Source organism: Brassica oleracea, chromosome C6 (genome assembly GCF_000695525.1).
Source record: "Brassica oleracea var. oleracea cultivar TO1000 chromosome C6, BOL, whole genome shotgun sequence".
Lineage (NCBI taxonomy): Eukaryota > Viridiplantae > Streptophyta > Magnoliopsida > Brassicales > Brassicaceae > Brassica > Brassica oleracea.
In genome coordinates this window covers 34,441,683-34,454,628 of record NC_027753.1, presented here as the reverse complement: position 1 = coordinate 34,454,628, position 12,946 = coordinate 34,441,683, and the positions used below count along the sequence as shown (strand labels likewise).

General features: G+C 33.7%; 1 protein-coding gene across 1 annotated transcript; it reads right to left on the bottom strand.

Moving 5' to 3' along the window:
• Window positions 1-6,807: 6,807 nt before the first annotated feature.
• On the bottom strand, window positions 6,808-8,515 carry LOC106298388 (homeobox-leucine zipper protein ATHB-13). The gene is made up of 3 exons (XM_013734499.1): window positions 8,272-8,515; window positions 7,830-8,194; window positions 6,808-7,395 (listed from the first exon to the last, which is right to left on the bottom strand). The coding sequence occupies exons 1-3, from the start codon at window positions 8,405-8,407 to the stop codon at window positions 7,030-7,032; spliced, it is 867 nt and encodes a 288-aa protein (XP_013589953.1). The 5' UTR covers window positions 8,408-8,515; the 3' UTR covers window positions 6,808-7,029.
• Between the last annotated feature and the right edge of the window lie 4,431 nt (window positions 8,516-12,946).

The following is a 12,946-nucleotide window of genomic DNA, read 5'->3' as shown; positions in this document are numbered from 1 at the left end:
GTCGGTCGGGGTCTATGACTGGTAAACCTTCTCTGCCTGGCTGACCGAGAAGGTTCTCGACAGTGTATTGCAAGTAAAGAGCACTCGGAGGCACCATCAAATCGGGATGAATCTCGGCGGGCATCGGAGGAACCATCGGAGGAGGCACAGAAGGAGGCATCGTTGGAGGAGCCATCGGAGGAGGCACATGAGGAACCGATGGTGCACTAGAAGAAGGCGACCGAGAGACTCTCTGAGAAGACTGAGTCTCGGGGACAGTCTTCGGACCCGAAGAACCGAGAGCCGAAGAAGAACCAGGAGCCAAAGAAGGCGGGTCTAAACGACTACCAGACTCACCGAACAACTCTCTGTAATGGGGAGTAAGCATGTTCTTTCGAAGGTCCTGCAAAAAAATTTAATCTTTGAAGTTAATATCAACAGTATTAACAAATTCTATAATTAACAATTTCTATAAATCTAGCTAAATTCCCTACATTAACCACCTAATCAACACTAATTAACATAAAATCCGTAAACCTATCTAAATTCCCTACACTGACCATCTAATATATCCTAAACTAATCAAATTAGAGAGGAATTAGAGAGAGTTACCATTGCTACGAAATAGAGAGGAAGTTGAGACGAAATGAAAGTGTGAGCGCTCGCGAGTATATATAAGAGATTAGATATTCTCGTAATTTCCTCGTAAATTTACGAGGAATTACAAAGGCCTACGTTTTGTTTCCTCGTAAAGCTCACGTTAAATTACGAAGAAATAGCAAGGCCCGTGTTTTTATTTTACGAGGAAATAGCAAGGCCCGCGTTTTCCGGTTACGAAGTCTTTACTCGTTATTTTACGAAGAAATTACGAGGATTATGTTTAAATCCCTAAAATCCAAAACCCCAAATCCCATCTTCCGAGGATTATGTTTAAATCCCTAAAATCTGAAACCCCAAACCCCATCTTTCTTATCCTCTACTTCATATATTCCAAACCCCAAACTCATCTTCCCTTTAACGAGGAACTCGCGAGGCCCGTGTTTGATTTCCTCGTAACATCCAGAGACCTTTTTGGATGGTTCGGACCAGGTATTAATATAGTCAAGAATAGCAACTCCCGTTGTATGCACATCTCCGGTGGCAGGTTGTATGGCGTAAGAAAGACTGGCCACAATGAATATTGTCTCCCTGACATTCCGAATGGACTAAATCCATATGTGCATAATCCAAGATACACATTCCGGCTATTGCTAGTGAATTCCGGATGTACTTTGTTAAAATGTTTCCAGGCTCTTGCATCTGATGGATGAGTCATCTCACCATCCGTATGAGTATGCTCGGCATGCCATCTCATCCCTCCGGCTGTCTACTCAGATTGGTACAATCTTTTCAATCTGTCTGTAATTGGTAGGTACCACATCCTTTGGTACGGTACCTTATTACGTCCCCGTCCTTGCGGCTTGAATCGTGGCTTCTTGCAGAATCGACATTTTTCTAACTGCTCATCATCTACCCAGTAGATCATGCAGTTGTCGATGCAAACATCTATCATCTCTGAAGGAAACCCAAGACTATAAACCAGTTTCTGAATCTCATAATAAGAATCAGCAGACACATTGTCTTCCGGCAAATACTCTTTAAACAAGTCTGCCCATTCATTCATGCAACTTTCTGGTAGATTGTGATTAGTTTTAATATTAATCATTCTAGGAGCTAACGACAATTTAGAGAGACCTTCTCTACAACCACTGTAAAGTGGCTGATTCGCCGCATTTAACATTTCATAAAACTTTTTTGAATCTATGTTAGATTCTTCATCTTCATCATGAGCTACGAATGTATCAGCTACCATATCATGAACCCTATCATAATCTACCATGTGCTCCTCCCGATGGTAACTATGTTCATTATGCAAATGATGATCAACCAGTTCTTCCTGAAAATTGCTATTACTACTACTAGCTTCATTCTGATCATAATTATAATCTTCTCCATGTTGAAACCAAATATAGTAATTTGTCGTGAAACCTCTATTTATTAAATGCTTCCAAACATTTTCACGATTTGTCAATTTTAAATTGTTGCATTTCCGACAAGAACAGAACATTTTACCGTTTTCTTGGACGAACGGTGTGGAATCTGCTTGATGCATAAATGTCTCCAGCCCTGCAAGGTATTTTTTCTTCACTCTCCCGTTAGCATCTCTATGCATATACATCCACCTCCGCAACTCGAAAATATTCCCGGAGCCCGATATTTTTTTTCACGTTTTTTTTTCTTGTTGGTGTGTTTAAAATGATGTTCAAATGTCTATATTTATAGGAAATTTTTGAATCTGGTAGTTGTAATTTTGCTAGAAATTTACGACAAAATTTAGTTAGGTTGCCGAAAAAAACGTGTTACAAATACAAAGTTGGTGGATTCAAAATTTCCTCGCTAAGTAGACGTAAAATATTTCCTCATAAAGTACACGCTACATTTACGTCGAGTTTACGAGGAAAGCGTATTTCCTCGTAAAAGCCACGTGACATTACATCGACTTTACGACGAAATGATTTCGTCGTTATTTTACGAGGAAATAACGTTGATTTTATATTTCCTAGTAAATTCCTCGCAAAATCGACGTAAATTTACGAGGATTAGTTTTTCTCGTTAAGTTTTCTCGTTAAACTTGTGTTTTTTTGTAGTGCATCGTCAGATATGTCTAAGAAAATGCAGTGATTTCTTTCTTTTTTTTGGCAGGAAAAAACGCAGAAAATGTTGTGAATTTCTAAATATATATAACCACCGAAGATGATTGTACGAATAAGTGTCGTGTCGATATAATTACGTTTCTGAACGTAATTGATTGATTTGACCCCCGAGTTATTTCATCCACGCAACTCTTGTATATATGAAGTCTTTTTTTGAGGGGTCTAAAGTATATATGAAGTCTTGATTTTGATTTTAAAGTAACGGCGTCATCGGCATTAAAATTGGCATTATTCTGTTTTTTAAGTTATTTTTAAATAAGTTTAATATTTTTTAATTAATTATCTACATGGCAATTTGATTGGTCATAAAAAGAGAGGTGAATTTAAAGGTTCACCCTAAGGGGTGAACCTAAGTCTTGTTCTTTTAAAATTGTTTAGGAAAATTAAGATATGAAGAAAAAGAAAGCTATGTTTGGAAAAGTGAAAGATTTAAATGATTTTTAACTAACGTTTAACTAGCTAGTTCCCACTTCCCACATCTTCATGATATGGGTTTATGCTCGTTTAAGCAGTTACTGAAATTACATAAATGAAATCTTATTCTATGAATATCTTAATTAAGTATTGAAATCGTATTCTATAAATATCTTAATTAATCACGAAACAAGGTCTGAATTACAAATTTTTAAATATACATATCAAATAACGGTTATAACTAGATTAATAAATTAGGGAATTTCTTTTTTTCAGTTTTAGGTAACAAGCTTTGAACTACATGATTCTATTATACATGATTTATCATAGCTAGAGACATGCAATATTCCTAGTAGTACAATTAATAAGAATATTACGTGGAAGAGATGAGTAACGCTTTTAAGTGTAGTTGAAGCATCCAAGTTACAAAGGGTCCATTAACCAAAAAAGGCAAAGCAAACCAAAAAAGTTGGCTAGAAGAAATTGTACTTAGAAACGAAGTGAATGATTCTAGCGCGTCTCACCAACTCATTTAGTTTAATTTTTATTTAAAATCTTTTATAATCATATTGGAGACTAGAGAGTGATTAAACTATTAGAAAACTATTATCATACACGATAATATATATATAACTGATGAACCAATTCATTTGCAAGGTTTTTTTTAGTTAACACCAAGTATCTGAATGTTTTCTTTTGGGAGCCGAGATATAGCAGATATAGACTCACAATCTTTGCAACTGGAACTACATGTTAACACCAACTATCTATATGTGCTACCAGTTCTTTTTAAAACAATAAAGTGAGACAAGTATCATCTAAAAGCGATGTTCCTTTAAGTCGATCATTTAAATGCTTGTTAATGCCATGTTTACAAACATAGTTTGATTATCAAATTTAGTGAGAATGTTTCATTTGATTTAGTCCTGCTCGAGATTTCATAGCTAGCGACACCTAAATTATCTTGATTTTTGAAGAGGTCGACGACGATGCTACTTTTTAATAATATGAAAACATTATAAATTTTGGGCTGAGGCTTAGGTTTTAAGGAATCAGAGAGTGACACCAGTTACACAGAATAGTTCCGTCCAAACGAATACAGGACGATGGTGTTTTATAGATGGTTCTTGGAAAGATAAAGATGTGTTCTCAGGGCAAGGATGGTTTAGTACTTTACTAGGCTTTGATGGTTTGTTAGGGGCACGAAATGTTTGTGCATGTCTATCACCTCTTCACTCGGAGGTGGAGGCATTGATTTGGGCAATGGAATGCATGAGAAATTTAAGACAATTTCAGGTTACGTTTGCAACAGATTGTTCTCAGTTGGTGAAGATGGTTTCGGAACCTGAGGAATGACCTGCATTTGGAGCCTATTTAGAAGACATCAAGCTTTTGAGAAGATGCATCCACAACTCAGACATCGTTCATGTACCAAGGACGGCGAACCAAAAAGCGGACAGCTTAGCACGGAGTGCCCGGCATCAACCGTCTTTCGTCGTACACATGGATGCAGAGTTTCTAAGTTGGTTCACAGAGTCAATATGAGTCTGTGCATTGTTTGCTGTCAAAAAAAAAAAAAAACATTATAAATTATTTATGGACCTACGATCGCTCAGATTTATGGCAACCAATTTTTTTTGTATCAACGTCACTAACAGCAATGTTGGCCTTAGTCTCTCCACATCTTAGGTCCCAAGCAACTTTTATTTACTATCCTTTTTGTCGTTTCTTTTGCTGTTAGCGTCTAAGTTCCCAACAAAGCTAATTCTTCCACCATTTGTAATTACAATTAACTGATATTATTTATAATGATTGGTTCAAAGATGTTTAGATATATACGTTGATAGCCAAAACAAATTTTCTTTCTATCACAACAATAGAATCGATGTCTTTAAGAAATTTCGAGAAGTTTAAAAATGTCGGCCATTTGATCGCGAAAGAGTCGATAAAAAAGGAGAGTGACAACTTTCCAACCCCGACTTGTTTGCTTGCTTTCCCTCAACTTTATTTGTCCGTTTCCTCTTTCTCTCTTGGAATCTGTGTGTGCCTATGTCTCTTGCTACTTCCTTTTCTTTTGTGTCACGTTTATAAAAACTACTTCCTCCGTTTCACAATAGATAATGTTATTTCTTAGTGCACAAAGATTAAAAAAAAAGAATTTCTCTAAAAAGTAGTTTTAAAAATATAATTTAAAAATCATCCAACCAATTACAGAAATGACTACAACATCTAATTAGTTACACAGTTTTCAATAAAGTTAAAAATAACATAAAAATATCAAAAAAAAACTTCTACTTAAAATCAAGTATTATCATAAATAACTATATAGATGAGTTGCGAGTTGCTCAAAAAAAAAGATTGAGTTTAATATCGGTTGATCATAGAATCGTAAAAAATTTTAAAAAATACTATGGAAAAAAATCAAAATCTGTCGAATGAAAACAGGAAAATAAGCTTCTTACACGATTGAATAAATTTTGTAGGATGGCGGAATACAATAAAAAAGATTGATTAAAATATATTTTATAATATTTTATTTATTGTAAGAAAAACAATATTAATAATTAAACTAATCACTACAAAATGTGAAAATAAATAAAATTTATTAAAAAATATTTTATTTCTTATTATAAATATTTAACCTATTTTCCAATATGATTTAATAATAAATTGACATTTATAATAATATAAAATAAATTGTAGTATAATTTTACTTATAATATAACTATCTATCATTAAAAATTATTGCTATTTATTTAAAATATAAATAATATTATCATATAATTAAATAATATAAAATATTAATTATAAATAGTTTACTAAAACTTAATTTTCCACTTAATAATTTTTTTTTGCATTTTTTGTCAACAAAAACAGAGACTTATGTTTTTATATTTTTCCATTTCATAATTTTTGTTGATTGGCAAAAAACTTGTGGAATCGTGTTTAAATATGATTTCACCATTCCGCAAAGTTGCCGGTGAAGGTTTATATGGTTGAGGATATGTTTTTTTTTAATGAAATTGGATTGATGAAAACGAATTATAATGGGTTTATGCATTAGTTAGCCAATTCTTGAAGTTAGTTTATATAGAATAATACTTCTAAGAATTGGCTAAATAGTGCACAAGTCCCATTTATAATTCTTTTAAGGTAGAGTTACAATTTTACAAAACTACGGGGTAATAGTTTTGCGCGTGCTTAAAAATACATGTTTTATCTGCTAACATTTTATTTATTTCTAAGAAGAAAGAGGCACAAGCTGAATGAAATTAATAATGATATCAAGAAGGTAAGAAAGGCAAGGGTTATGAAATTGATGGTCTGTTCTTCTGCATCCTCAGACGAAAATATCGTACGTCTTTTGTAAGGTCTCGTGATTAAAACATTAACTCCTTTAGATTTTGTCCCATCATTTCTTTTCTTTTAAACCCGGTCGACCAAATCATGACATATGCAGAACTTTCATGGGTTTAAACAAAAATAATAATTTGCTACATGGAAAACGTCATTTTCATTGTCTATTCCATTTATTTCTTCCCACTTCTGAATATGACGACTACGACCACATGGTGCCAGTACCCACGACTAAACGATTTAAATATTATATTATTTTCTCCATACTAAATTCTCATAGACAAATGTTATTGCCATAATGATATATATGTATATAATTAGATGACTTTTACCCATTATTTTACATACCATTGCTGAAAAAGCACAAAAATCTCGGTGGTGTTTGGTTGTAGATTTCAAAGTGAGCTGATGACAGATTCCAATTTTTTTTTGAAACATGCATGGGTTCTTTTGAACAAAATTCAATACAAAAACAAAAATGTATATATTATTTAAAAAAAGAAAAAGAAAAACAGGTCGTTCAGTTTCAATTGTACTGTTGCTGATCAAGCCATGGCCAGAAACCAGAGTGGTCATCCATTGCACACAACATGTTACTGATACTGTTTTCTTCTTTAACCATGCTTTGTCCTGACGACGAGTTTTGGAAGAACTGCATCGTCGTTGTGGTGGTCGTTGCGGCTGCTGGTGACGGTGGGAAGAAGTGTCGACCGACTGTCTGCGGTGCTGGTGGGTGGCCGCCGGTTATTGTGCTGTCTACTGATGGCAGCGCGGTCGAGATATCAAGTCTGAGATTATCGGAACTGTTATCGCTTCTGTTACTGCAAGATCCTTCTGTCTCTTTGTTCAAATTTATTGATTCTATTTGTTCTTTGTTTTTTAATCCCATTATCTGAAGTTTTAAAACACATTTATGAAACCTATTAGATTCGAATTTAGAAAAAGAGAGTACTGTATAATGTGATAAGCATAACAAAGCTATTATTTTCAGATCTCTAGTTTCATACAAGAGGGAGGAAAAGAAGATAATGATGTTTAAAAGTCATGAATCATGTCGAGTTTACTAACCCTACTTGAATGCAACTTCCGATCCAATAATTATTATCAAAATATTATTTTTAAATAAACTTAGATTTTTACCTTTAATTTTTTTTTTTAAATTACCCTAGTGAACGCGATATAAGAGATTATTAACCAAAAATTCCAAGTCTATAAACCGTCTGTATCCAAATAGGAAATATAACATATTCCAATACTTTTTAATAAAACAAACTGTATTTAATTAAAATTTTCAATTTTTAAAAGTAAAGCTGTGAGATTAATTACCTCAGCTTGGAGTTTCTGATTATGAGTTTGAAGAAGCTCATTATCAGCTTTAAGGGCATCGAATTGCTGTTTAAGCGTATCATAATCTTTCTCGAGCTGCTTTGTTTTCCAGCGAGCTCTTCTGTTCTGAAACCAAATCGCGATCTGTCTTGGCTGTAAACCCAAGGCACGAGCCAACTGCATTTTCATCTCTGGTTCAAGTTTGTTTCCAAGCTCGAAAGTCTTCTCCAACGTCTTCACTTGCTCCATGTTCAGTCTCCTCTTCTTCTCTCCCATGTGAGACCCATCATCTGAATAATCCTCTTCTCCGTTCATATTGTTCCCCACTTCTATTGGAGATCTCTTACCTAGAAACGAAGCAAACCCTAAAAACAGAGCAAGAAAACAGAGTTTTTAGAATAAAGAGGAGACCATGAGTAAGTGTGTGTATGTATGCATATACCATGTAGATCCTGAGGTATAGAGCAAGAAGGAAGGAGAGGTGCAAGAGATGGAGCTTGATGAGGATGATCGTCTTCGTAAGAGGTTTGGATCATGAAATTTGAAGGGAAAAAAGACATTCCATTATTGCAAGACATTTTTTCTCCTGTTATTCAACAGAAGACAAGACACTGTTGGCTCAAACTTTGGTTGTTTCTATTTAGTTTCTTCTTGCCATCATAATTGAGAAGTCGAGATCTCACAACTCTTTACGTGAGTCGGAGATTGAAATTGATAAAGAGAAGAGGAAAAGAAAGGAGAGATAGTGAAATGAATCGGCCTATAGACTATACCACTTATGGTATTTGTTTTCTTCTTTATTGCGTTTTATATAGAAAGGTTGATAGAGAGAGAGAGGGATAGAGAAACGAATCCTCGTTATTGAGTAGATAAAATTGCTTAAACTCCATTTAATTAAACTAAACGAAAGCTATAGTCCGACTCCATTTTTTTGTTTTCATCTTCCACTCTAAATTTGCTGAAATGCAATTTACTTGACCATGGTATACCAACTGTACTCTGCTCGATGACCATTCTAAACTATTTCGAGGTGCTGATGATAAACGTCGATGATAAAATCTGGATATTAATTGAGGTGTAATTGCGTCGAGTGAAGCCAAATAATCATCAAGATCTAGAACAAAAATGTTGTTAGATTGTTAATATTCATCTGTTTACAATCATAAGAAGATTTAAAATCCTAAAGTGAAATTGGAACCAGAAATAGAGGTATATTTAGGTTCAGAGTGATATGATTTTTGTAATAAGTTTTTTTTTTTAAAGATAGTTTTGTAAGAGCATCGTTATTGCAGGTTCTTAAAGGGGGTTTTAAACAAATTAAGGCATTTAATTAAATGAAAATTAAATTAAAATGCAGTTATCGATCCTTATTCTGAACTTTTTGAGACCGATCCTTAGCTCAAAAGAGAGCACACGTGTCAGCCTGTGGGCAAACATCAAATTAATTTTTTTTTCTCTCTCTCTTTTCTCTTTCTCGAGTCTTCTTCTTCTTCTCTCTTTGTTTTGTCCGACGACGATGGCGATCAATCGGTTGATCAACTCTACCTCCCTTCTCTCCCACCATTGACGCCACCGCCGTAGGAAAGGAGCTCTCTTTGGGCGGAGACTCCATAGTCAAAGGCTCAACGGATGGCTCAACGACGGCGCTGAGGTGGATTCTTCGTTGCCGTCCCGACCTACCTCTAAACCTCGTACAAAAACTCTTTCATCTAAGACAGGTCCGTGTCTCTTCAGCTAAAGAGATTGTATTTTGTAAATTCAATCGAACCGTGAAGGTTACAAGATAAGTGATTTGTAAATGTGATTCAGGTTAGAAGAGAAATGCCTATGAGTTGCGACGGTGATGATTGCTTGAGGTGGCAGCCAAGGAGTCATTGAAAGGGTAAGTCTTCTTCTAGTCATCTCTTGGTTAGGACAAGAACTGTTTTTTTTTAGGAAGCTGATGGTACTGATTGTTTGAAGGTGGCAGCCAAGGACAGCCAAGGAGTCATTGAATGTAGGAGATATAATTTACCTTCTTTTATCTGTAGGCAATGATGCGCCGCCTCCTGCTAAGAAAGCAATTTATGGAAATGACAGAGCAAAGCTTAGACCCTGCTTGTACCAGACCAACTGTGGATTTCACAAGGGGCGGGTAAGCCACCATGCTCTCCACTTTGATTACTTGATATTTTTAGGAGAATTAGTAGATGAAATGTATTCGGTCAAGTCACTCTCTTTAGCTTCTTAACTGCTATTTGCTAAGTTGGTTTATAGTGGATTGTATGAGAAGAACTCAAAGTAGTTGCAAGCTGAGTTTTTTTTATTAATGTAGCTTATAAATATAATTGACTGATTTGTTCGACCTCTTTTTGTTTAATGGCTTGATGTCTCGCCTGCTCATGTATCTATAATTGACTGATTTGTGAAATGGAGTTCTCCTTCTTGTTGTTGCTCATTTAAGTTATCTTGTTGTTGTTCTGTTAAGTTAAAAACGTATGGCTTGGTCTTGTTGTTGTTGTTCTGTTATAAGCAAACGTTGTCTTGTTGTTTTCTGTCGCGGACTTGTGTCTTATTGTTTTGTGTCTTATGTGTGATTGTGTGATTTGAGCAAAATAATATCTTGTAATGTGTTACAAACTTGTATAAATAAGCTTTTGTTCTTTCTCCTCATTCTCATGTTCTTTCTTCTTTATAACTTGAAGCTCTCTCAATTTTCAAGTTCCTTCTCCTCCTTCTTACCATACAAAACGAGCAAACACATTTTAATCAAAACAGTTCATTTTTTTTTAAGAAACCTTAATTAAGAAACCTCCAATGGAACATAAAATCTATATGTTTCTTAACTAAATTTCTTAACTAACTTTTATTATTAAATAAGTCATTAAGAAACCCAAATGGGGTTATAGGGATAATGATGCTCTAAGGTTTTAGATCAGTTTGATTGAACTAGGAAAATTGTATGAGTTTTATCAAAACACTCCGAAATTCCATTTCTAGTCATGAATTTTGGATCTTTATATTTAAAAATTTAACAGTTTTCCTAAAATAACATATTCAAACTATTTTAACAATATGAAATTTAAAATATATATTTTAATCAAAAGATCAGTAACACCAATTTCTAAATGATTTATTAAAATTCATGTTCCCATCTGAATTCGATTCCAATATAACATATTTTGTTGAATATTTTTACAATATGAAAACGAAAGAATTTGAATTTTTTAAGGAAAATATAAAAGGGTTACAGCTTGCTTACAATGTGGAAAAATGAAAAGATGAGAATCAAAAAGGTAAGAAGGAAATGACTCTTCTTTTTCCCCTTGGGAGAGACATGCAGATGTGTTCTCTCTCACTCACCATACCTTTTTTCTCTCATCATACAGTAATTAGAGACATGCAGATGTGTCCTTTTTCTTTTGTAAACCAAATTTGATGGGCAATGCTCATCGGCCAAAAAAAAACTATCCAAGTTATTTCTCTCTCAATGTGTACTCTAATTAATGTACAGTTTGTTACTACTTATTGATTCCCTGGTTCAAAATAAATTAACCAATATATTTTATTTTACAATTTAATATACTAGGGAAGGTGGATAGTGAACGGGTCCACTGTTGATCCTAAAAAGTGTATATACACTAGTACGTATAGGCCTATTAAAATCGTAGTATTATGCTACATAGACCTACCTAGCCTTGTAGGTCTATTGAGGGTACGCAATCAAGAAGAACCTTAGTATTTTTTATGTTTCTTGGGGAGAGAGCAGTGATATTATTGATTTTCAGATCTTCTATGATGCTAACGTTGGGATTACTTTGTGCAAAACATGGATAGAACAGTTCATAGACTATGGCATTATTTGTTGCAATTGAACGCAATCTATCAATTTTATTTAACGATAACTTATAAAATCTGATAGTTCGTGTTCGATCGAATCATATTTGTTTCCGTGTTCCTAAGTTTTGGTAGATTAAAATATAAGTCTAAGACCATGATTTAAGAACCGGTTCTTAGTTTTTTTAGTAAAAAGTTAAGAGTTTCTTAACTTCCGCTAAGAATCTCATCATAAGAGCCCTGAATTAATCATGCTCTAAACTTGGTGATAGTTTGTGTTCGAACGAATCTATCAGTTTTAGAAAAACATAAATGTAAACAAAAATTTCAAATTTATTTTTATATTGTCTACAACTTGACCATACTTTCGATAACGTCACCAAAAGCATTAAATAGCAACAAGAAATTTTAAAGTTTTAGCTTGGAACAAGATATACAAAGTTTCAACATTCGTAATAGTTTTTTCGTAATAATTATTTTCAAAACGAAAAAATGAAAGAAAAGAGAAGTTTAAATTCTACTGTTTAGTTTATTTTGCATATGCCAACATGGATATATATATGCAAAAAAAAACAAAATCAAATATGTAGACAGAACGTGTTACATGGCTTGTGTACGCAAGAATGCATATGCATTAATGCATGTATAGATCATAAAGATGGTACGTGGGGTATTTAGGTTAAGGAGAAAAACAAACAAAATCACTGTTTAATTCGCCCCACATAAGAGCTGTTCTATTTGTCCCTACTTCCCTTCTCCTAATCAATCTTTCCTTAATTAATTTTCCCAACACCCCTTGTGCCGTTTTAATATAGATCAATTTATCATAATAGTTTTCTAAAATAACAAAAACCACATAATTATTACATTTACATTCTATTTCACTTTATATTAAGACTCCAATATTAATTATTGCTTATTAGAGTATTTACCCGCCTAACTGACATGCACAGAGATGACCCATCACCTCGTGCGAATCAGAAATTAAAATTTAAACTTTAGTATTCGAGTAATTATTCATTTAACTAATATATTCATATATGTAGACATGAAGTAAACTGAAAAAAATAGCAATGGTTAAATTAAACTAACCATTTCAGTACTCATATCGATCAAAATATTATGTTAAATATTTGATTTATTTGGGTTGAGGCATGTACATATACACGGTTGTTGAGAAAAAAATATACATATAATATACAAAATTATATACAAACCTAACACTAGTAAATCATGTTCTAGAATATATAAACCGATATTATCTCATTTAAGACACATTTGTGTATACATTCAACGAGCCT

Coding starts and splice junctions, on each gene's coding strand:
- LOC106298388 (XM_013734499.1), bottom strand. CDS start 8,407: ATGTCTTGCAATAATGGAATGTCTTTTTTCCCTTCAAATTTCATGATC. Junction 8,195..8,271: donor TATACCTCAGGATCTACATG/GTATATGCATAC, acceptor CTCTGTTTTTAG/GGTTTGCTTCGTTTCTAGGT. Junction 7,396..7,829: donor ATCAGAAACTCCAAGCTGAG/GTAATTAATCTC, acceptor TTAAAACTTCAG/ATAATGGGATTAAAAAACAA.